Below are 24,834 nucleotides of genomic sequence, written 5' to 3'. Positions count from 1 at the left end.
TGCATTACCCAGGAGAAACTGAAGTGATTTGCTCACACTTCATGGTGAAATACAGGAGAAGCTGTTCCTGACAGCAAACATATCTTTAATTTAGCCAAGAGTGGTAGAAAAATTTAAAGGCTTGAAGTTCTAGCTAGATAAATTTACTCTGGGAAGAAAGCAGCCATTTGTAATAGCAGGGATATAAAACAATTGGGAAAAACATAATTGGAGGCAGGGATTCTCCATTATTTGCAGTCCTGAGTTAATGCTGAGTGTCTCTTCAGGGAGAAAACTTGTCTTTGAGTTATGGGGGAGCTGAAAAAATTATTGAATGAGGTGCTGAGGGCTGCAGGTTTCTGTGAATCACTGCAGACAGTCAGAGCAATCCCTCCAAACTTTGGAACTCCATCCCAAAACGTGGTGGGTCTTGAATATAAAAGGGCTGTAAAAATTATCCTGACACAGAGAACTTCAGACATGACAAGGGCAAGAACTATTTAAGAAACTGCTTGTCTGCTCCAGAAACTGCTTTAATTAGGAATAGCAGTGACGTTTATTCCCTGCTGTAAGATCTTTCCCTGTGTTCCACACGTGTGCTGTGATGTCTGCATTTCTATGCATTCCATTGCACTGGGAGGCACTGACAGTGAGTCAAACATCTCTGTCAGGGGGTTTAATTTGAGCATAATGAAGGTTTTGCTTGTTGGGGGATCATGTCAGCATTTAATTAATTACAATTAACTACACTGTTGATATTTGAGAGCTGCGCTCTCACGTCCAGGCCTAATATCCTTTGGTGCACCAATAATTACCCAGAGCAAACAAAGCTGGGAAGAAACGAGCACTGCAGAGGCTTTTCTAGGCCCTTCCTCACAAAGCAAGCTGCTGCCACAGGTGTCAAGGTCTGCAAGGACCTTGTGAATGCCATGAGCAGGGCCCTGAGCCAGCTGTGAGCAGTCATTCGGGTCCCAGCAACATTAAAACTCCATTTATTTTTTGGTGCTGCTGAGAAAATTAACGTGTGAGATTCAGAGCACTGGCTATCTGGAAGAAATTCCTCTCTTTTTTGGTGGTGAGGCCCTGGCACAGGGTTGGGAAGGATGAAAGTTTGACAAGAAAGTCTCACAGATGTGTATGGTTAGCAGAAAGATTTTTGAATGTAGAGTCTGATGAAGGAATAGAGATGGAAGCAAGTTTTGATACAGAAGAAAAGAATTGCTGAGCCAGTCTCACTGGATAACCAAGGAGGCAAAGGCTGTGTTAGTTAGAAGGGGTTTTATGGCTTAGAGCAAAGGATAAACCCACCCCAAACAAGAAGATGTTTTTGCCAAGCAGAAAGAGAGCACAGGCAAACAAGTCAGCAAATGTTGCAAGTAGAAAAAAGGTCTCAGAATTTTCCACTGCAAGAAAAACAACTTCTAGCTTAAACTGTAATGTACTGACTTTTAGTGATTGGAGAACAGTGACATGAATATGGTAATTACAGTAGTTATGACAGGCTAGAGATAAAAGTTAAGGTGTAGATTGGTTCTACTGTATGAAGATGCTCAGCAAAGAAAAGTCTATAATGCAATGTAACCAAAAGAAAAGTCTATAATGCACTGTAACCTAAACTCAGGGTCTCCAGGCCTGCCTGCAGCTGGAGCTGACAGCTGTAGGCACAGCTCTGTCACCCACAGGACTGCTGTGACACCTTGAATACAATAAACTGCATTTTGGAGAGCCTCTGGAGTCCCACATCCCTCATTCAGGCTCTTACAGCACAGGTTTCCCAAAGAAGCTGTGGCTGCCCCTGGATCCCTGGAAGTGCCCAAGGCCAGGTTGGACAGGGCTTGGAGCATCCTGGGACAGTGGAAGGTGTCCCTCCATGGCATGGGGTGGAACTGGATGATGTTTGAGGTCCATTCCAACCCAAACCATTCTGTGGTGATCCTATGAGATGCTGAAACTGCCCTGCAGCTCTGGGGACAGCTGTGGGGAGCAGCCTGGGCTGTCCCTGTGGTGTTGGGTATCTGACTGCTGATACAGTCCTGTACCTGTGGGACACACAGCCCTCCTGGGAGTGGTTCTAAGGGCCCCCCAAGGAGCTGGAAAAGCAGATATATTAATGGAAAACATCATGAAAAAGAGCTTTTCTATTAGCATGCCTCTCTCCTGATGTGTGAGCTATCCCCTCTCAATCCAGCAGAATATGGATAACCAAGATCAAGAGAAGGAAAAACCCTCAAACAACCAAAAAATCTTATTATAAATACACATCTCCCTTCCCATTCTCACACCTAATGCTTTCTCTGGCAACACTTTTTGAAGATCTCCATCAAAATATTCTCTGTTCCCTGTCAGGGCAAGGAAGCATCACCTGCCAGTGACTCTTTCCTGTGCTTTCCTCCCTGTGGTGACATCTCACTCTCAGGGACAGGTGACAAAGAGCACGAGCTCATCCCTGGCCATGCCCCAAAGAGGAAAATCAACCCCAAGCAGCTGGCAAATCCTGCCAGAGGCACTGGAGCCCTGCAAGCTCCAGCACTGGGGGCTTTTCCATCCCAGTGCTGCCGTCACCAGCTCTGCTTCTCCTGCAGGTGGGATGGGGATCACCTTGTTTCTCCATTCCCTCCTCAGGATTCCTCTCCCTGAGCTGTTCCCCCCTCTGACTCAGTTGGGATGAATGTCTCTTGGACTTGAAAGGTGTAAGGGAAATCCTTGAGGGATGGTTCTTTCCCAGCCTGGCTGCAAGGTGTAAGGGAAATACATGGAGAGATGAAAGACTGATATGTAATTCCTGACCTGGTAAAGAAATGGGAATGTCAGCTCAGAATTTAAAACAGGCTCCAGGGATCCAAGATACATTCTCAGACAGCTGGAAGGGTGAGGATGTTGGGAGGTTGGAAGGTGTGCGTTGTGTGTGTGGGAATCTGGGATAAAAAAAAAATCACTTATGAGATTGGGGCTGTTGGGAAAGAGGAGGCAGCAAAGGCTGAAGTATTAATCAGGAATTGGATTTTGGGTGAATTTATGTCACACACTCTATATTTGCACTGCTCTAGGATGGAAATGCTTTTCCCTCAGTGATAGCTGCCTTGTGGTGATGCAGATCCTGCCTGGATTACACCAAGCAGCAGAAGCAGATTTGCACACTGCAACCAGTTTCGTAACATCAGGACAGCCAGAAATTCCCTTGTAACAGAAATGCTCCACCACATGTTCATTTTATAGATCTGTTTCCTCTGACCTGAGGTCAAGGGAGGGACAAGATCATCTTTTAAGACAGTTCCAACCCCCAATCATTTACAATTCCACAAAGCCAGCGGCCCAAATCCCTGTGATTTTAATGTTATGAGATGGAATTGTTAAGACTTGGTTCTTTTGCAGAATGTGTCAACCCATGCTCAGGAACAGACCTACCTGGAAATCCAGATGTGTGGTTTGAGGGGAATTTCAGTGTTTGGTATTTGTCTTCTTTCACAAAAACCTCAAAAACCCAATCCAGCAACAATAAAAAAATCAATTAAAATTTCTGAGGAACTATGAATTAAAAAAAAGATTAATTCCTAGAACCTGCAGTGCACACTGTTGTCTAGAAGGGATTCCTGGGAACCTGACAACTACCAGCTGACATGGAAACACTTGTAAATCCATGGAGAAAGCCATGGCAACAATCAACAACCATGAGATGGATCTGCACCGTGGGACAGCCTGCTCTCTCCTCTCTCCCAAGCTTCCATAGCCACAGTGTGCAGAAAATCAGAAAATCACTGTGCAGAAAATCAGTCTCAAGCTGAGTCAAGGGAAATACAGGTTGGATATCAGGAAAAAGTTTTTCACAGAAAGGTGATAAAGTTCTGGAATGGCTGCCCAGGGAGGTGGTGCAGTCCCCATCCCTGGGTGTGTTTAACAAAGCCTGGATGTGGCACTGGGTGCCAGGGTTTAGTTGAGGTGTTGGGGCTGGGTTGGATTGGATGATCTTGAAGGTCTCTTCCAAATTAGTCATTCTGTGAATTCTGTAAAATTGCGAAGTCCTTAGCTAAGTACATTCCCTGGGCTTTCCCTGGACTGAACCACACAGGAGCTCAGGCAATGAATTCCAAGGAATGCAGGCAATCCTGCAACCCTTGGAATTCATGAATCCGGCAATCTGGAGTGTCCTGAACTCCTCCAAACTAACACACTTGCAGCAGGAAAGCCTTGAAGCATGAGAAAACCCTTTCTGGAGCCAGGATGCTCCAGGGGCTTCCAGGTTACTGGCGTTGGATCCAGGAGTCAATCCCGGGTTAGCCCGGAGCTGCCAAGGTTTCACTCTGATGGCTGCATGGCAAGAGAGCCATGGAAACTTGGCATGGAAGGGCTGCCCTGGAGCTACAAGGAGTGATTGAGGAGGAGGCTGTTAAACCTGGGATGTTTCCACTTGGTTTTCCAACTGGCATTTCCCAATAGAATCCTCGTTTGCTGGCCAGCACCCAGAGCAGCTACTTGGGAATCTCGTTAAATTCTGCAGGAAGGTTTCACCCACTTTGGGCCACTGCACCCAGGAGAGTGGCAAGATGTGCAGGAGGGTGAGTCCATGCCCCAGATATTGCAGCAGGAAGATCAAATGTGACTGGTTTGGGTTTATTGCTGGCTCTGGGTTGACCCTGGGGAGCTCTGGACCTTCTGGAATAACTCATCAATGAAGGAGAAAGGGAGAGGCTGCTCAGATGGATCTGTTCTCCATTCTCACTTTAACCTCTCCTTAATTTCCACTTTAACCTCTCCTTAATGGTCTTATTTTCTTTTTTCTAGCTCATTCTTCACTAATATAACGCATCACTTCCCAGCAGTTTAAAGCAGGAGATGCAATCAATCACCTGCAGGCAGCTAAACCGCCAATTTTGGAGCTGGAATAGCCATTTCCAGGGTTTGAAAAAGCAAATAGAGGCAGGTTTGTGCTTTGCAGCATGGGTGCCACCAGACATTTCAGCCCTGCACTCCTGGCTGCTGGAAAAGCCAACACTTCCCTCCCCAGGATGGATGGGGCACCAAGCTGGCCACTGATGCTGACCACTACCTGTGCCAGGGCCTCACCACCCTCACTGAAAAAAAATTTGCCCTTAAATCCAATCTCAGCCTACTCTCTTTCAGTTTAAAACTGTTACCCCTTGTCCTGTCATTATAGGCTCTGGTAAAGAGCCTCTCTCCATATTTCTTAAAAGCCCCCTATAGGCACTGGATGTAGGAATGTGCCCCCTGTTCACAGAGTGACCAAACTATACTTTGTCTCCTTAAAAAGGAAAAAAGCCCAGAAGTTTCTCTCCTCAATTAGGTAAAAAGACACCTCATAGGACCTGGGGGACTTCACCTCAAACTTAAGGATGGCCAACTGGACAGGAGCCAAAAAGTCCCACCAGAGCAATTTACCAGAAAAGAAGAGAACAAAAGAACTAATTGCTTTTTTGAGGTGTTTTACCAGGAGCAAGGCTCTCTTGCACCTGGCTTGGTTTATCTTTATAAAGAGTTTTGTTATTTTGCCTTCTATTAAAACTTTTTTGTTTCCACCACTACCACAGAATCCATCCTGCTGATTTTATGCCATCTGAGGTGGCTGAGCTCTCTTGGGTGTGATATAGATCTCCAAGAGCATATGAGAGCTGGCTCGAGGAGACCCATATATCAACTGGAAGGGGCTCTGAGCTCTCCCTGGAGCTTTCTCCTCTCCAGGTGAGCACCCCCAGCTCTCCCAGCCTGGCCCCAGCTCTGGAGCAGCTCCATGGCCTCCTCTGGACTCTCTCCAGCAGCTCCAGGTCCTTCTGATATTGGCCCCAGGGCTGGAGCAGCTCTGCAGGAGGGGTCTCACCTGCAGAATCTCCCTCCCCTGCTGCCCAGGATGCTGTTGGCTTCCCTGGCCAACAGCCTGGGATCAACCCAGGATGCCCAGGATGGCTTCCCAGGCTGTGGACACACATTGCTGGGTCATGTCCAGCTGTTCCTCTCCCATCATCACCCCAAGGGCTGCTCTCCCTTCATGCCCCAGCCTGCTCTGACACCCTGCCCTGCCCTTGCACTGGGCTACAAAAACAAGATGAAGGAATTGGGTGACAAATCAATCCAGAGTGCACTGAAGGACTCTGCCCTGGGGGAAGGAAGAGCTAGGAGATTCTCCCTGGAGGAGACCCTGGGCTGGAGGTGGTCTCTGCCCTCCTCACACCCTGGAACATCCAGGATCCTTTGTTGTTCTTTTGGACCTCCCTTGGTTCCCTCCTTGTGGAATCAAGAGGCCTGCTATCCATTAGGCCTGTGAGACAGCTGGTTATAATCTCCTCTTTGATGTCCTGGCACTGAGAAATCCCTGGATGTTCCCACTGACAGAGAGGAAACAGCCCAAGCCATGGGCTGGCCCTGCACCCCGGGAATCTCCCAGGTCATGAACCTGCCCTTGTTCCTGCTCTGCTGGGGCACTGCTGGCCCAGCTTGGCCAAACTGAGGAGGTTTGGGTGGTGCCATCCATGCCCAGAGCACCAGAGAGGAATTTGGAGGTCACACTGGGAGGGATTTGTCCCTGTGCCTGATCCTGACTGGTGGCCTCTTTCACTCACATATTGGAGGAGGCAAAAACAAATTTTCACATGGAGAAAAATCATAGAATTATTTTTGCCAAAGCAGATGAGAGAGAAAGAAAGAATTTGGAAAACAAAGGCGAAGTTTCAATATTGAAACTTTTCTGAGCAAAACTTTTCTTTTGGGGTAGGGAGGAACACACATGTTGGAGTACTTTATACTAAAATAAATTTACATTTAAGTTTACAAACCAAACCTAATCAAAACTCAAGAGGAAATAAAAAATTATGGACAATTTCTAAAAAGAGAGTTTAATTTTCTGTTGGCCCAACTTTACCCTGACTAGATTCCAAATCTGTGGATAAAGGACTATTATGAGCCTTCTGTACCTCCCCTGGGTGCTTCCACATCCTCATTATCCAAATTTTCACTGAAAACATAGACATTTTAATGCTTGATATTCTTCTGTGCATCTGCTGTGGTGCACTCGTGGTAGCCCCACAAAATAATGGTACCCAGAGGTCAAAGATTTGCACAGTTAAACTCACAAAAACAAAGTAGTGAAGTCTTTGGAGTGAGGAATCATCATTTTACAATAGCAAACCCAGCTCCTACCCTCATGTTCCTGGACAAAACTGCAGTCCAAATAGATTTTATTAGTAGGAATAACAAATAACAAATAACTAATTGTTCCCAAATGATCACATTCTTGCATTCTTTGTTGTTTTGCTGTTTGTTTGGGTTCTTTTGTTGGGCTTTTGTTTTTCCTGTTTGTAAATGGCAATAAACAGCTCAATTTGCTTTTCATTTGTAGGCTTTTTTTGAGTGGTTTTGTGGACATTCCCAAATGTAATGGAAACATCTGTCTAGTGGGATTGGTTTTACTCCATGCCAGTATTTGGGGGAATGGATGGCTTAGCACTGATGTCAGACTTGGTGGTTTCTGCTGAAACCTGCAGGGCCCAAACTCCAGTTTACCTGTCAAAACCTGCCACAGTGCTTTCTGTTTCCTGCAGGGAATGAAATGGAGCAAAAAGCAATAAGGATAACCAAGGAGAGGATGAAAACAAGGGAAAACCTGCTAGTGCTGAAATTTCTGAGTGACCAGCCTAGCACCAGCAGAACTGGGACAAAAAAGATATTCAGAGTGGGGTGGAGACCAACAACTACTGAAAGAGGAAGGATTTAACCTTGAGAAGGAAGAAAACAATCTCTGGGTACAAAGATCTCTACAGGCACCAGGGTGACAACAGTGGTGACCCCAATGCACACACCTAAATTCAGTGCCTTGCTTTGCAGAGCCCTAAAAAGTGGCCCCAGCATTGCCTGGGTGCCTGCCAGACCCTGAGAAGGGTTTTCTCACCCAGAGCTGGCTCAGTCCCTCTGTCTCTTCACAAGCCAAGTGATTTCTTGTGGACTCTGACACCTTTTCCAAATGTGTGTGGTAGAGCTGCCTCCTTGATGATGCAGTTTGGAATAAAATTAAGGTTCCTTAGTCCCCTGTGAACCTGAAATGCGGTCACTCCTGGGCTGGAGAAGAGTGAGGAAAAAGGTGTTTAGAAGAAATAATAGGGAGACAGAAAATTGGACTTTCCCAGACCATGTTGCTGAGGTGGTTGACCCAGTCCCCATGGTGACCATCAGGCAGCGCTGGAGCGGGAGGATGAGGATGACTCACATCCTCACATCTGGCAGGGCAGCAGCATTTCTTCATCCCCATTTCAGCACTGCCAGATGGAGACCTCAGGGTTCAAGGTGTGACTCCTCCAGTGACCTGGGGAGATATTTCCAGCTGAGTTTGGAAGAAGGATCCTAAGGGAAATCCTTTATGGAGCAAAACAGCAGTGAAAAAGATGAAATTAACTTATGCTCAGGCTTATGAAATTAACCCTGAGCATGAGCTTGGTCATGTCAGGGAGCAACCATCTTTAATTTGGACACTTTCCTGTAGCCATGATATTTTCTGAAAAATCCTTTCCTTAGGATTTTTTCTCCTGAGAAGCTGGGAGGCCTCAGGAACAAAATGTAAAGAATGATTATCTGCTGCTGTGGAATGCAACAGGTGCATCTCTGATTGGTCTCATGTGATTGTTTCTAATTAATGGCCAATCACAGTGAGATGGCTCAGACTCTCTGACACAGAAGCTTTGGTTATCATTTTCTTTCTTTTTCTATTCTTAGCCAGCCTTTCTTCTCTTCTTTTAGTATAGTTTTAATGTAATATATATCACAAAATAATAAATCAACCTTCTGAAACATGGAGTCAGATCCTCGTGTCTTCCCTCATCCTCAGACCCCTGTGAACACCATCACACTTTCCCTTGCAGATCTCTGTGGCATGACCTAGAATTGCCCAAACCCAGTGCCATCTTCACCAAACTGCAAAGCCTGGACAGAGGCAGCCACAGGGACATCCACCACACAACCCTGGTGCTTCTCTTCTCCATCTCTTCTCCAGGTGGGAAGTGTGATCTGTCAGGATCACTGCTAACAGGGACATCAGGGTTATCACCACACAGAGCTGCTTGTCCAGACACTCATCTTTTCTGCTGTATTTTCAGGAGTTTGAGTGTGAAGTACAAGGCTGGAACCCCAAAGCACCCAAACCATCAGTGACCTAAAGGGGAGTAAATCCAGATGGATCAGTGGGGGAATATGGACAGAATCATCAGGTGGGGTGGATTCAACAAAAAGGGGCTACAGGGGGAGAAGACCTCTAATAAGTTGTTTGCCGGAAGGGTGAAATCCAAGGAAAGAGTCCAATTACTTAAAGAAGATGACAGGGACACAGAATTAATGAATTTGCAAGGAGACACGGATATGTTCCCCCTGCAAAGAATAAAATTTCCAGGAACTGGATGCAGTAAGATCCAGAATGGCCTCTCCCAAGGCACAGCAGCAGAGGTTCAGGGACTGGCACACACATGAAGCCCACGTGGTTTTGAATGGCTGATCCATGGGGAACTGCAGAAACAGACAATCTGTTGAAGATTGCAATGCAAGATATTGTCCATCACCATCTGTATGGCAGATTATCTTTTGTCAAGTGGGCAGTTTTCCTTATCTCTCTCTTTGAGTGACCACAATCACGCCTCTCTCAGGAGGGGACATCTGTTGATAACAGCTATGGAATGTCACTGCATGGCTGATAAGAACTACAGCATCCCACTGGGAGATGTGAGCCCAGAGGGAGGAGCCAAGCATTGCTACCCAGATATAATCCAGAGGTTTTGAGACACCAGCATGGATTCTCCACGGGATTCCCCAGAGGAACAGCAGCTGCCTCTTCTTCCACTGGATTTTCAGAGGAAGAATACATCCTTCTCTACAGGATCTCCTTGCTCCAACAGACCCACCCCTGACACTGCAGGAGAGCTGCAGCCACATTTCCAATGGAACTGCTGCCAACACCCTGACCCACAGGGTGTCAGGCTGGGTTCTGACTCTGTCACTGTTGTTCTAGTGTACTGCATTTTTTATTTTATCCTTTATTTTTTTTATTTTCCCTATTAAAGAACTGTAATCTCCTGCTCCCATATTTTCTTTCCTGAGAACCCCATAATTTAAAATTTATAGCAATTCAGAGGGGTGGGGTGGATTTACATTCTCCATCTCAGGGGAGGGTCCTGCCTTCCTTAGCACACTCCTGTCTTTTCAAACCAAGACACAATCCTTTATCCAAATGTCACAACTGCCCTTGGTACTTGCCACAAGAGACACTGAGGGGTACAGACAGGAAGAGAATCAGGAAAAAGGAGAAGGTGAAGAGCTACAAAGGTAGAAGGCACCTGAGGGTTTGCCAATGCACCTGGTGGGATGGCAGACAGATCATATTTCTGCAATATTTCTCTCCAATGGCTGATCTGAATTCTGCTGTGAGTCACCCAGTTCTGCTTGGAGCAGTAAATGCTTGCTTTTGGAGCAAATTATTTTCGTTCCATACATCAGGCTGTTAATTTAATCACCTGTGGTTTCTCTGGGTGCATGCTGAGGGGTGTGCAGAGAGAGTACACAAGGAAGGAACAGACCTTTTCCAGCTGAACGTGTGGAATTCATCCTGACAGGCTGATGGCCCCATTTAATGTAAACACTCCCCACCCAGCCCCCTTCCCTCCCTGCCTCTGACTGGAACAGCCACAGACACTGGGAAAGCTCTGTTTTGAGTGTAAATACTTTCCCTTGCCCTGTCCTTGCAGCAGGAAAACGAAACCACCCACGTTCCCATTCCCCTGACCTCTGGGGGAAGTTCATGGATCCTTCCTGCAGGACAGCAGCAGCCTTTGGGGTTGTTAATGAATCCCAGGAAGAGCCTGAGCACCACATGTGCTAGAAAATCGTGGAATTGCACAGTGGCTTGTCTTGGAGGGATTTAACATCATCCAGCTCCAACCCCTTGCCATGGACAGGGACACCTCCCAGGTTCCTCTGAGCACCATCCAACCTGGCCTTGAGTGTTTGTGGTTCTCACATCTCAGGTGGGCAAAGACCTACAGCTGTGACAGGATGAACTTTGTGTGCACCACCACCCTGTCCAAGACCCTACTGTAACTACCTGGCCTAAATGGAGAGGCCAAACTGGCAGATAAATCCATGTTTTCCATCTGCTGAGAAAGTCAGTGGGGTCCTGCTTTCCTGGAGCACAGGCCAAGTGATGGAGACTGTGAAAAATGCATATATTGTGATTGGATTTTTGCAAATATTAAAATGAATATTATTTGTGTTATGTTAGAAAGTTATGCTGTATTAATTTTCTTAAGTTGTGTGTTAAATATAGTTTTAGGCTATTACATATTGCTAAAATAGAAACTATGCTATGTAGGATACTTTTTAAAGAGAGGAATGAGGTAGTTGCATGGAGATAGCAGCCACAGGACACCTGAATCTTTCAGAGAAAAAGAATTTATTGCTCACTTATTTATTGCTCATTTATTGCCCTGAAGATGCTGTCAGGATTAGGAGAAAAAAGTTGGCACTTTTGTCCCTTCAGACATAATCTTTTATTTGAATGGAATTTATGCATCGTGTATGAGGTGTATGAATATGCAACAGGCTGTTGCTTTTAAGGGTTAATCCTCTGTTAATGTGGGTCCTTTTTTGGGCTTATTTTGCCCAGAAAGAGGTACCTGGACTGTCTGTAACTCTTTGTTTTTATTGTCTTGTATTGTCCTAACCCTAATTGTCCAAATTTTTATTATTTTAATTACATTACTATTTTTATAACCATTGTATTACTATTAAACTTTTAAAATTTTAAAAATGAATGATTGGCGTTTTCCACAAAGACTACAGAAGAAACAGTCAGGTCAGACCAGTAAAATCACATAAATGACTTTTCTTCTCTATCTCTGCCCATCAGCAAAAATTAAGCCCTTCCTTCAGAGACTTTTGCACATATTTCCTACTATTGCTGCACTGAAGCAAAGGTGTGCCCTTCAATGCTTGGCAGCAATGTGAAGGAAGCCAGGCTGGCTCCTCTCAGGCCAGCTGAGCAGGCTGCAGTGACCCCTTTATTTTAATTTTCAGGACACAGCTCCAGAATCCTCCTTGGAAAGGTGCATCTGAGGGAAAGGCATTGGCATGCCAAGGTACCAAGCTGCAGAGCTGATCCTAAACTCCAAATTTTGCGATAGAGAATGAAATGCCAGAGTGGGGAGGTTACTGGATGTATTTTCCATGAGGGTGTCTGGTTTTCTTTTTAATTTTTTGGGAAAGCAATCCAGGGTGCAATCCAATCATCTGAGAGCAGACACTGAGGTTGCTCATGTGTCTTGTGCCACATGGAGATAAATGCCCTGGGATGTCCCTCCTGGACCCTGGGTGTCCTTCTAGAAGAGCATGGAGCTCCTCTCCATTCTTTGCAGCCAAAACCTCATGTGATTTTCTCATTCTACCTTAGGAATGGCACAGGGGGTATTTCAGGGAAGTAAATTGCAATCCAAGCTTGGTGAGCAATCAAGGCTCTGCAGGCATGGACAGTAATGGGAGATGAGACATCCACCTGCTGATAGACAACTCTCCACAGAAATCTGCACCTGTGAGTCTGGTCCCAATTTCCGTGTCTACCAGGAATGATTGCATTCCTTGTCTACCAGAGCCATGGATGAGAAGGGAGCACTGATTAAGGTTTTCATGGAGGTGGTGCCAAGGGAGGTGATCAGATGCAATGTTCCCTTCTCCTGGGTGGCTTTCCCAGGAGAGCAGAAGCTCCCTGCCAGTATCTGCACCACTCCTTTGCCTAAATGCTGGCAAAACTGCAATCTGCCTGCATGCAGATACTACAGAGTGCTCTCCTGCCTCCCACATCCATCTGGACCACCAGTGTGAGCTGCTCCAGTCTAGAAATAACACCACTGTTTGAACAGCCCCTGACACAGAAGAGGCTGAAGCTCCTGACTGATGGGCTGGTGCATCATGAAGGATTTCAGATACATCAGTCTGCAAAGAGCCCAGGAGTGCTGCAACTGTGTGCTGTCACTGGAAGTGAAGCCCAGCATGATTTAATCCCAAATAATCTGGGTTTTGCCAGGCAGAAGAGAGGGAGGGATGCAATATTTGGAAAATCCTGCATTTTTCTCCTTCTTTCTCTTTCTCATTGCTGAGAAGGTGCTGAGGCCTTCTGTGGCTGCCCCTGGATCCCTGGAAGTGTCCAAGGCCAGACTGGATGAAGCTTGGAGCAACCTGGGCTAGTGGAAGGTGTCCCTGCCTATGGCAGGAGGAATTGGATGGTATTTGGGATCCAACCCAAACCATTCTGTTTTATTCTGATTATTATTCTATGATAATCTCTGAGTGAAGAACACACAGAAAACAAACCCTGAGATGTAAAGCCACTCTGCTTTGTTTCACCAAATCCCCACAAGTCCGTGGCTGGCTGACAGCTGGACTCCACACTGCATCCTCACAGCTTTCCAGATAATTCCTGTGGAAGGAACCCTGGGAACAGAAAGAACCCATGGCTGAAAACCTTTTCTGGTGCAGTTTGGAAAGTGCCTCTGAAAGAACTTGGCTGCAAAGGCTGAGGATCAGAAGCTGGAAGATGCTCTGAACCCAAGTTCTCTGCTCTCAGACCAGGACGAGGGGCAGCTGATGGTGCCACTCCTGCTGTGTTTTCTGTGTGCCCCATGCCCTTCCAAATTGCCTTTCTGGGGAGGGATGCAGGTGTCAGGCCTCCTGCTGGGCCCTCAGGTGAGAGGGCAGGAAACATCACCATTTCCAGCTTCTCCTGCTCAAAACTGAGTCCCTGGATGATTTTGGGGTCAGTGCCCTCCACGATCCCTGTCATTACTCATGAGCTGTTTCTCAGTGATTTGTGGAGCTGCTCTGAGGAAACTCGAGCTGGAAAACAGCCAGGGATGAGATGTGACACAAGCCCACTGTGCTGGTGACATCCTCCCCTCAGCAGTGCCTGGCTCCTGCTGCAGGGGACACTCCTGTCCCTTTCCTGTCCTGCTGCCCCTCTTGCCTCACTGCCACAAAGATTCGCCCATTCCTCACTGACTCTGTGCTACAAACCATCAGTTTTAGGCTTAGGATATGATTGTACCCAGTTCCAAACAAGCTTATTTTTTATCTTTTCCCCACCTCATTGCTTCCACCAAGGTCTTGCCCTGTCTCCTGGACTGGAGCTCTGGCACAGCCCTTCCAACAAAGTCTGGGGCCACATTCTTGTGCACTGGGGGCTGTTCCCTGATCAGTGTTTGCATAATTGAGCCTTTAATTGGAGATCTCTTGCAGGGATGCCTTATGGCAGGTTTTTTCCCCATCATGGACATTTTTTTGGAAGGTTTGCAGCTTTTTTCTTGGGTTTCTCAGCACTTGCAGCCCTGCACTTCAAGAGCCTTGCAGGGGAATACAGCCAGGAGTTCTTTAATTCAGTTTATCAGACAGGGAAGCCCCTGTGATTTGCTCCAGCCTCTGACTCACTGGGGGAAATACAGATCCCATAAACCATGACAGATAAACAAACTGGTGGACATAAGAGGAGCAAGTTTGATTCCAGTTCCTGAAACCAAGTGGCACCAACAATCCCATGTTCCTACAGCTTCAATTGGGCAGATTTGTGTTGGAAAGAGCTGTCTGGGGCCAGTCCTGTTGATCTTCCTTAACTGAATATCATCAATGTGCTCACTGTGAACAACAGGAAAGGCTGCTTGGACTTGTCCAGTGCGGGATTTCTCCCAGCAGGAATCCCTTGTAATTGTTTCTTTTAATTTTTTCCTTTTTCCCTTTTTTTCCCCCCCTTTTTTCCCCCTTCCCCGCCTTTTTTTTTCCCTTTTCCCTTTCCTTTCCTTTCCTTTCCTTTCCTTTCCTTTCCTTTCCTTTCCTTTCCTTTCCTTTCCTTTCCTTTCCTTTCCTTTCCTTTCCTTTCCTTTCCTTTCCTTTCCTTTCCTTTCCTTTCCTTTCCTTTCCTTTCCTTTCCTTTCCTTTCCTTTCCTTTCCTTTCCTTTCCTTTCCTTTCCTTTCCTTTTTTTCAGTTTGTTTTTTTTTTTTTGTTTTTTTTTTTTTTTTTTTTTCCAGGAACTGGAGGGGGTAAGAATAAAAGATGCATTTCAGGGGCCTTAATGACCGAGCTGTGTGAATTGCCTCGGGTTGGAAGCTGCCCAGGAGGAGGAAATGCCCTCTCTTGATCAAGCTGGCAGTTGGTTCTCTGCCACCAGATCTGGTGGTTCTTGGGCTGGGCTCCAAAGGCATCAGCCACGAGCCCTCCTGGAGGAAGGCTATTCATTAGGAGCAGCTAAAAACCATCTCCTGTTCCAGCCACTCCAGTTAATCCATCCCTGGGCTGACCTCACCCATAAATTATGGTGCAGGGAGAAGTGCAGCCTTCTGTTTCCACGTGACAGCTTCACAAAGCACCAAACCAGAGAACACAAGGCAGGCAAAAGTGGAATCAGGGAATCACAGAGACATTCAGGTTGGAAAAGCCCCCCAAAATCACAAAATCCAGCCATTGCAAGTGCCACATGCACATGGATTTTAAATCCCTCCAGGGGTGGGGATTCCACCACTGCCCAGGCAGCCTTTGTTGGTGTTTGACAATCCTTCCCATGAAGGAATTCTTCCTAAATATCAGTGAAAAAATCCTAATCAGTGAACAAATCTGATTCACTACAATCATAGAGTCAATACACCAAGTTATCCCATAAGGAATTATGGAAATAAATCTCCTGCTTTGTACCTGCAAGGATAGAGACCCCAAGAACCAAAATCTGTGTTTTACCTCTCATCTTTCACAAGTTTGTCCATCTCATGTTGTCTCATATTGAGCAGAACAACCTCAGCTTGTTACAGAGACACAGAATGGAAAATTTCACCTGATAGATAATGTTTGACACCAGAAACTGGGACTTTATCCCAGAAGGATCCCATAATATTAAAAGGTGCTATGAGCCCTACCTAGAATACAGCACAGTAATCATAGCAGGTAAAACTCCTATTGATCCATCAGAAGATAATTCAGGTTGCTTTCCCAAGGAAATACACTTGTTTTGCCAAATATAATAAAGCCATCAAACCCAGCTTAATATAGATGAGTTTACTGTTATGTGGTTTATTCTGCTATTGGTTCCAAAACTCCTGTTGAGAGATTTTGTAACATTTTGCTCACTGAATCCCAGCAGTTTCAGTCTATTTTTTTCCCTGTTTGTGGTACACTCCTTATAGCAACTGCCTCGAGATGCGTCAGGACTCTGCTATATAAAAATGGACATTTGGCTTTAAATAGTTTTATTTGGTGGTGGAGGGGGTGGACTGGAAGCAGAATAATCCCTTACACAAGTCATGGAATATCTGGGTCCTACTCCCAGTCAATGCATTGCTTTGGCCAGGCAGAAGCAGAGCAGATGTTCAAATTTGGATCTCCAAATCATTAACTGAGGTCCAGAATAAGGCATCTGCTATAACAGCAAAAACTGAGCCCCTGGCATCCCACACAGGTAGGAAACACTTGGGCTCCAAATAATTGGTTTTGGCTGATTATTTCCAAGCAAACATGGAATGTTTCCCTGTTTTTCTGCACCTTGGTGTCTTCTGCACTCAGGCACATGGAGGGAATCAGCACTGTCTAATGCTTTGGCTGCATAATTCAGTCATAGGCTCGTTATCCATGTGCCTACTTGGAATTGTCTCCTGTGCCCCTCCTGCAGGATGGAAATGTGTTTTCCCTGGAGGGAAACTCAGCTCCCAGGTTGTTTTTCCACAGAGTTTCTCCGGACAGACACAATCCCTGCAGGTGGCTCCAGTGTTCCCCCAGAGGGCTGCACATCCCCACAGGTCCCTGAGCCTTTCCCACTGCACATCCCTGCTGTCATGCCCCAGGAATGACTCTCTGGCAGGCTGCTACACAGCCCTGATGTTATTGTGTGGGAAAAAGAGAAGCAGAAATCACATCTGAGGGCTGCTGAAGCAAAAGCAAAATTTGTCAGGGAAAACAATGGATTTCCCCTCATTTTAATGGTTTAATAATCTTGAAATGGTTCAGGAATGGTTTGGGGCTGAGAAAGGGAGATGGGCTGGAAGATCCATCCATCAATCCGTCATCCATCCATCATCCATCCATCCATCATCCATCCATCCATCCATCCATCATCCATCCATCCATCCATCATCCATCCATCCATCCATCCATCCATCCATCCATCCATCCATCCATCATCCATCCATCCATCCATCCATCATCTATCCATCCATCCATCATCCATCCATCCATCCATCCATCCATCCATCCATCATCCATCCATTCATTCATCCATCCATCCATCCATCCATCCATCCATCCATCCATCCATCATCTATCCATCCATCATCCATCCATCCATCCATCCATCCATCCATCCATCCATCCATCCATCCATCATCTGTCCATCCATCATCTGTCCATCCATCATCCATCCATCCATCATCCATCCATCATCCATCCGTCCATCCATCCATCCATCCATCCATCCATCCATCCATCCATCCATCCATCCATCCCCTATAATTTAATGAATTTATGGTAATTTGGCATTAGCCCATTTGATGGGAACATCCTGTGGTGCCTCTTTCCTGGATGATGTTCAATAAATCCAGCCAGAGCTTGGTCCCAGCAGCTTTTGACACCAGCAGAGTCTTTGCTGGTGTTTTTAATCAATGTTTGATTCCTGTGAACCAGGACCAATGGGGGACATGTGGCAGATGGCACGGCTCACCCCAACTGCTCTTGTTCCACTTTGATCTGATGCTCTGGGCCATACATAATTATTCCAGAGCAATTTGCATTCCTTTCTCTACATCACTTTTGCCACTTCCACCATAACTCAGAAAATTTCAGGAGATACAAGGAATGGCCCAGACAATCAAAGTAATTAAATGTACTTTTATCCTTCTGCTTTCAAATAATCTTTTTTTTTTATCACGTCCTCCTGTGCACAACAACACTACAGAAGTTTTGGTTTTTTCCTGGGATTGTGTCTTGTGGTAGATTTTTAGTATTTTCTGATGTCTAACCAGGTGCTGAGCTTGCTCTGAACCTTCCTTCTGTGAGGGAGAGTACAGGAGTTTTCAATCCTTCATCCCTCTGTCCATTTTTATAAGAACTTGGGATATTACAGCACTTTTAGCACTTTTTGAAATGTGACTGGGGTTGATGATGAGCTCCATCCAGAGCAGAGTCACCAGGTCAGGAGAGGGGATGGGGCTTGGAGCCACCTGCTTTGGTGGAAGGTGTCCCTGCCCATGGCAGGGGGTGGAATGAGATGAACTTTCAGTCCCTCCCAACGCAAACCATTCTGTGACTCTATCACAAAAGAGTTCATCAGGTGGTGAGTTCATCACAGGCACAGAGTGATAACATAAACCCTTTTCTTATTAAAAAACAATGCTAATTTGTTCTACTCATTTATCAGAGTAGAATTAGATTCCAAATTTCTACCAGAACATGGTCTCAAATGAAATGTGCTTTCACAGTGTTTTCCCCATAATTTATTTTACAAGTGGCACTTCCTGAAGTTGACCACTGCTACAGCTCTGCAAAGTGCTTTGTGAAAGGGCTCCTGCCCTGTGTCAAACAGCAACTCAAAATATATTTATATTTTGGCTTGAAGGAGACCTTTCAGAGCCTGGCTGGTGCAGCAGCTGCCTTTCCTTCAGGGTGCAGGTGGAAAAGCCAGTTCACTGTTCTGAATCATACCTGGGAATGAGCAGCAGTTTCCACTGCAAACCCAGCAAGTCACCTACCCAAGGCAAAGGTTGGACTGTCAGTCTGGGGAGTTTTATCCATGCTCAGGGATCTCTTCAGGCTTTCCTTTTCTGGGTAACCTGCTGATTTGGGATGGACATGGTAAAGGAAGCCTTGGGTTGTGGCCTTCACCCTCGTGTGGCCTTCACCCTTGGGTTGTGGCCTTCACCCTTGTGTGGCACCCTTGTGCGGTACTGACTAAGGAGTTTCCTCGTTTCTCACTATGTGTCTTTCTTTCTCACACCAGTCTTGATTTCTGACCAAATCTAAAGAATAACAAACATGGGAGCCCACTATGGGAGCCCAGACCATGCTTACAAACCACAGGCACTGAGGTACCTAAATCACCATCCTGGGCACCAGCTAGGCCATCCTTGATCCCAAGGGATGGCTGTTTCCTCCTAGATCCTTCTGAGATGCTGATGAAGAAGGTCTTGGCCTCCACTGCTGGGATGGTCCTGTCTGAGAACTCACATTGAGATTCAGGTGCTCCCCAGCTGAAGAGTGCTGGGAATCAGGCCTCCATCCCTCCTCCCACTCTTACTTACATCCTCCTGGATCAGTAAGCAGGTACTATCTACCTATAGGGAGTTCTGGTTCCCTGACCACCTGGCATAGGTGTCCTACTGCAAGGACAAACCCAGCACCTAAATTTAACAGGATTTTCCATCAGCAGAAGAGGCAGTGAAGCCTCTACAGAGCCACAGATTTGTTAAAGTTGAAGAAGTCCTCCAGAGATCATTGAGTAAAAAATCCAGACTAGGATATATTCCACTTTTCTGCAAATACCTGCAGTGCAGACACCATCAGCTCATTAGTTGTGCCTGGATGTTTTTGTAGTCATAGAATCACCACCAAAAGTTTTGGGTTGGAAGGGACCAGCAACAACACCCAAATCTCACTATCCCAGGTTGCTCCAACCTGGCTTTGGGCACTTCCAGAGATCCAGGAGCAGCCACAGCTGCTCTGGGCACCCTGTGCCAGGACCTCACCATCCTCACAGGGAGGAATTTCTTCCCAATCTCTCATCCAACCCTGCCCTCTGGCAGTTTAAAACCACTGCCTCCTGTCCTATCACTTTCTGTCCATATAAGAAGTTGTTCTGCCTCCTTTATGAGCCTCCTTTAGGCACTGAGCTGTCCCTGGAGCCTTCTCCTCTCCATGTGAGCATCCCCAGCTCTGCCATCCTGGCTCCAGAGCAGAGCCCCAGCACTTGGAGCATTTCCATGGCTTGACACAACCAAAGGGAGATGAACTCTAGGCTACAAACCAGCCTGAAACTCCTGGCCCCACATCTCTGAGAAATCTCCGGCTGAATTCTCTTGGCAGGTGCTTGCTCAGGGAGCAGGAACCCTGCACCTCCCAGCAGCCCAGGAGAGCTCCACTGCTCTCCACAGACAGGACCCAAACACAAACCACAAACCAGGATTTCATCTTGGCTTGAACAACCCGCTGCTAAAGATCCTCGTTAGCCACAGAAGCTGTTAATTGTATTTAAACTGCTGGTGATAACACCCCGTGCTCAGGGACTGGGATCTCACATCCAAGAGGGAGTTAAATCACTCAGCTGATAAATAGACTTTGGTGGTGTCGGGGAGTTTGAGCTGATTTAAAGAAAAATCATTGTAGATTATTTTAGCATGGAGAAATGGCTGACAGCATTTGGCACACACAATATTTGAAAATTTTGGTTATTTCAGCTTTTCAGCACCAATACAATGAATATTGTTCCTGTGTAACAAATGTGGGAGCTACTCTGCAGAGTGGCAGGGATGTGTGCAGACTCAGAGACACCGAGCACGGAAGTTTCTGAGTGCTGAAGGATTTTAAAGTGGAGCTGAGAGTCCTTTGTCACATGAAAAATTTAATTTTACTAAAAATTTTAATCAGACCTCAGTGAACAGTGTGACTCGATGACTTCCTGCAAATTCATGTCAAAGAGAGAAAATAAGAAGAAGTCAAAACATTTGGATATTTTCAGAAGAAAAGAGATCACTTGTTCATTTCACTTTGGTGCGATTTGAAGGCTCAATTTGAAATGTCTCTGAATTTTAATAAATTCCAATTTACTCTGGAGTTGAAACAATACATTGCTCTTCAATTGAAAGTTATTTTGTTTTTCATGGGAGTTTTACTTTCATTTAAAGTGTGCATCAATATAATTTTCTGTTGCTCCCGAATTCTTTCACCTAATTTTTTCTTAAGGAATAAATAAAACCCATTCTACTTTACCACTTATAACCTTCTTTAGCAGAGTTGGCTGCAGCATGCTTCAGCTTGTGGATTTACAGTGAAATTTCCTGATTTCTGCAAGTTCAGACCTGTCTCCTGAGCTGCAAAATCCAAGATCAGAAGTTTCTGTTCCCTTCTTGACAGCATTGGATGATTCTCAGATTTGAATAGGAAATTGCCATTAATAAAGGGGAGGGGGGGGGAAATCAGAGGCAGCATATTTTGTAGTCATAAAATAAATGAACTTTTGCTGTGTTTATATTGTACATATAATATGGCAGGAAGCAAAGATCAAAGCTGTGTTTATAAAGGACTTGGCCAGTTGTGTACTCGGAGGAAGCAAATGGGTTCGTGGGAGGCACCTAAAGAATGAAGTTTGGATTTTTAGCTGGTGGAAATCAGTGTGCCTCCTTTGACTTGTCTGATTTACATCAGCAGAGAAGCTGGCACCAGGGTCTCAAGGCAGAACAGATATGGTAAAACTAAATAAAATTAATTTTTCCTACTGAAAAGTATTTGCCTGAGGTTCCTTCTCTGTTTCAAAGTACTGGGAGTAACTCAGAGGAACAGGGTCCTGATTTCCAGCTTCATTAGCTGGAAGGTTGTCATGTGGTTTGATCTAAACAATCTTTAAAGTTCCCTCCATCCCAAATCATTCAGTGATTTAGTTATTTTTAAGGCGTAAAGGTGCAAATGAGGTTTGGAGCTGGTTCCTGCCCCGGCTGGCCAAGGAAGGGAACATCAGAATGGGGCTGCTCAGAGGGCTCAGCCTTCAAGGACTGGCGTCTCCCTGAGCCCCACAATTCCCAAACTCTTTATTTGCAGGTTACACCACTTCCCCTCCATTCCCCCCAATACCCCTGATCACTGAAAGGGAGACTGAGGCACGGCCAAATGGGATAATTCATCCCTGGTCTTGCAGGGAGAGGAGTTCAGTGCAGCCTTACTGCTCCCTGACTGAGTTATACCATCAACTGCAACGCTCCCACAGGGTGAAAATTCTCACAGCAATGATTTCATCCCGTGGAGAACTGAGCCAAACCCCCAAACAGCACCCTCACCCACAGGAGACACTGGAGCAGAGGCACCAGACAGCAGCACGGTGAGGGCAGCCAGGCACAGCCCTGCTCCACCACTCCAGGGACCCCTCAGCTCTCCAGGCACCAGGGATCCCAGGGGATTATCCCACTGGAGGGTGTCCCACAGCCCTGGGCTCCAGCTGTGCCTGGGGACACAGCCCAGGGAAACATCCCCAGTGCTGGAGGGAGCTCAGAAACCTCAGCAGGGCAAAATCTGTCCTGCAGTCACAATTGCTGTTCCCACTGACTTGAGAGTCAGCCCCGAGCAAGAGGATCTGAAAAACGCTGAGAATAAAGTGCAGCAGCCCCAGCTGTGCTGAATGCTCCTCTGGCTGCAGGCTGGTGGGACACAAGTCCCCCATGGGCTGTGGGACACGTGGCTCCCAGCTGGCAGATGGAATGACAGACCTCCCTGCTTTGCTGAGCTCCAGCAAAGGCTGCTGCTGATGCTCAGGAATTATTTTGATCTCGTTTTTCCCAGCTCCAGGTTCGGCTGCAGCATTCCAGAGGGTTAATCGGGTGCCCTGAGCTGGGAGCTGCTGTCAGGGTGAGGAGCACTGGCTTCCCTGCACATCCTGGGTCCCTGGTGCTGGAAGGGGACGTTCACACACGTCCCTGGTGGGCTCTGTGCCTGCTCAGCCTCCCCTGCACGCAGGGGGGAGCATCCTTCTCACAACCAACTTGCCGAAACTTTAGCGCACAACACGAGAGACGGCCCTAAATGAGCACACAGGCACTACAGCAGGGCCACAGCTCCTAGGGGTGGTGGATCAGACCTGGAAAACCTCATGGGATCCTCATCTATCACCCTTATGGATCATACCCGGTCCTGCTCCAGGTCCCTGCACAACAACAGCAACCCGGGAAAGTCAGGATTTGTGCTTCAGGCTCTGACACACTCCTTGGAGGGAAAAAACCTCACTCATCTCCAACAGAGGTGGAAGCCCTGGACCCACAGGGGCATATCCAGGTGCAGTTCCCAAACTGGGAGAACGAGGAGACAGAAAAACTGTTGTTGGAGATCACTGTGCCATAGAAACAGCCTGTATGAAACAGCTGCTTCCTCCTTAGCCTAAACTTTGTTAGTTAAAATGCTGAAAGCAGAATGAATTAATTAAAGCAATTATTATTTATAGCTGCTATTTTATTCATTTGCTATCTACTCTGAATGATTATATGACTTTGCTTAATAAATATTGAATAAGTGTTAATTAATTGAATTAATTCATTGCTGGTTTATTCACCTATCAGTCACCTCTCCCTCATTTCTATGCAGGAGTTGTGTCCTAAAAAGTTTGTCCCAAGGAGCAGCTCCCCAGGGGCTCAGACCCAGGCATGGGATGGGGTCACTTACCAAAGGGCAGGATGAAGAAGAAGGGGAACCAGCAGAGGATGAAGACACCCACGACGATGGCGAGAGTCTTGGCTGCTTTTTTCTCCCGGGAGAACTTGAGGAGCCTCACGGAGAGGGAGCTCCTGAAGTTGTGTCCCTTGCTGCGGGTGCTGGAGAGGGGCTCCTCCAGCACGCTGCGGCAGTGGATGCGCAGCACCACCTCCATCGACTTGTTCCTCTCCTTCTTGACCCCTGCCTCCAGGCTCCGGGTGGTCCGCCTGGCCACCACGTAAATCCTGAAGTACATCACCAGGATGACCATGAGGGGCAGGTAGAAGGAGAAGAGGGAGGAGAAGAGGGCATAGCCCGGCTCCTCCGTGATGCTGCAGATGCTATCGTCCGGCGGCGGCGGCTCCTTCCAGCCCAGCAGCGGCCCGATGGAGATGACCATGGAGGAGAGCCAGACCACCACGAGGATGACTCCCGCCTTCCTCTCCGTCATGATGGTGGGGTACTTGAGGGAGTACTTGACGCCGATGTACCTGTCCACGGAGATGATGCACAGGCTCATGATGGAGGCAGAGCAGCAGAGCACATCCACCGCTGCCCAGATGTTGCAGAAGATACGCCCAAACACCCAGAAGCCCAGCACCTCCAGGGTGGCCGAGAAGGGCAGCACGGTGGTGCTGAGCAGCAGGTCGGCAATGGCCAGGTTGACGATGAAGTAGTTGGTGACAGTCTGCAGGTGCCGGTTGCAAGCCACCGAGAGGATGACCAGGATGTTCCCCACGATGGCCGAGAGGATGAAGACGGCCAGGAACACCCCGACTCCCACCGCCTGCACGTCCAAGGCGAAAGTCAGCGTGGTGCCGTTGCCCTCGGGGCTCTCCTCCCCTTGCAGCCCCCAGGACCGGTTGGCAGCGCTCTGGCCGCCTTGTCCCGTCCGGTTCTCACTCAAGCTGCCATTGCTCAGCTCGGGGAAAGTCATTGTAGAGAAAGTGCGGGCTCCATTGAGGGCGAGGAGAAAGCGGTGCCGAGGCGCAGCTCCCCCAGCATCATCCCCGGCTGGCAGCCCCCGCCAAGACGCGCTCCGCACCTCGCTCCCCCGGCCGGGGTGGAGGAGACAGGGATGGAGGGATGGAGAGAAAGAGAGAAAAAGGGAGGGAGGGCAGGACGCGCTGCCCCCCGCCCGCTTCACGCCGTCCGCCCGCGCTGCCCCCCGCTGTCCCCGCTGTCCCCGCTGTCCCCGCTGTCCCCGGCGCTCAGCCCCGGGGGGGCAGCGCGGTCAGAGCCCCCCCGCCGCCCTGGCATGCTCCGGGGGCAGCGCTGGGCACGGCCGGCAGCGCCCGGCGGCTCCGCGGCTCCGCGCTCCGACCGACAGCGGCGGGAGGGGCCGGACGGGCCGGGGGCGGGCGGGAGCCCCGCGCGTCAGGTGCCGGCGGGGAGGAGGAGGAGGAGGAGGA

The 24,834-nt window shown here is 47.5% G+C and overlaps 1 protein-coding gene across 1 annotated transcript in view; it reads right to left on the bottom strand.

The window, feature by feature from the left end:
• Window positions 1-24,421, bottom strand: part of ADRA1D (adrenoceptor alpha 1D) — a 44,076-nt gene extending 19,655 nt beyond the window's left edge. Inside the window, exon 1 of the mRNA XM_059471083.1 lies at window positions 23,393-24,421. Within this exon, the coding sequence (XP_059327066.1) occupies window positions 23,393-24,359 (967 nt within the window). The 5' untranslated portion in view covers window positions 24,360-24,421. The remainder of the gene's footprint in view (window positions 1-23,392) is intronic.
• Window positions 24,422-24,834: the final 413 nt, after the last annotated feature.

Source organism: Ammospiza nelsoni, chromosome 4, assembly GCF_027579445.1.
Source record: "Ammospiza nelsoni isolate bAmmNel1 chromosome 4, bAmmNel1.pri, whole genome shotgun sequence".
NCBI classification, from domain to species: Eukaryota; Metazoa; Chordata; class Aves; order Passeriformes; family Passerellidae; genus Ammospiza; species Ammospiza nelsoni.
The sequence above is the reverse complement of the archived record's forward strand: the minus strand, read 5'-3'. Positions and strand labels throughout refer to the sequence as shown.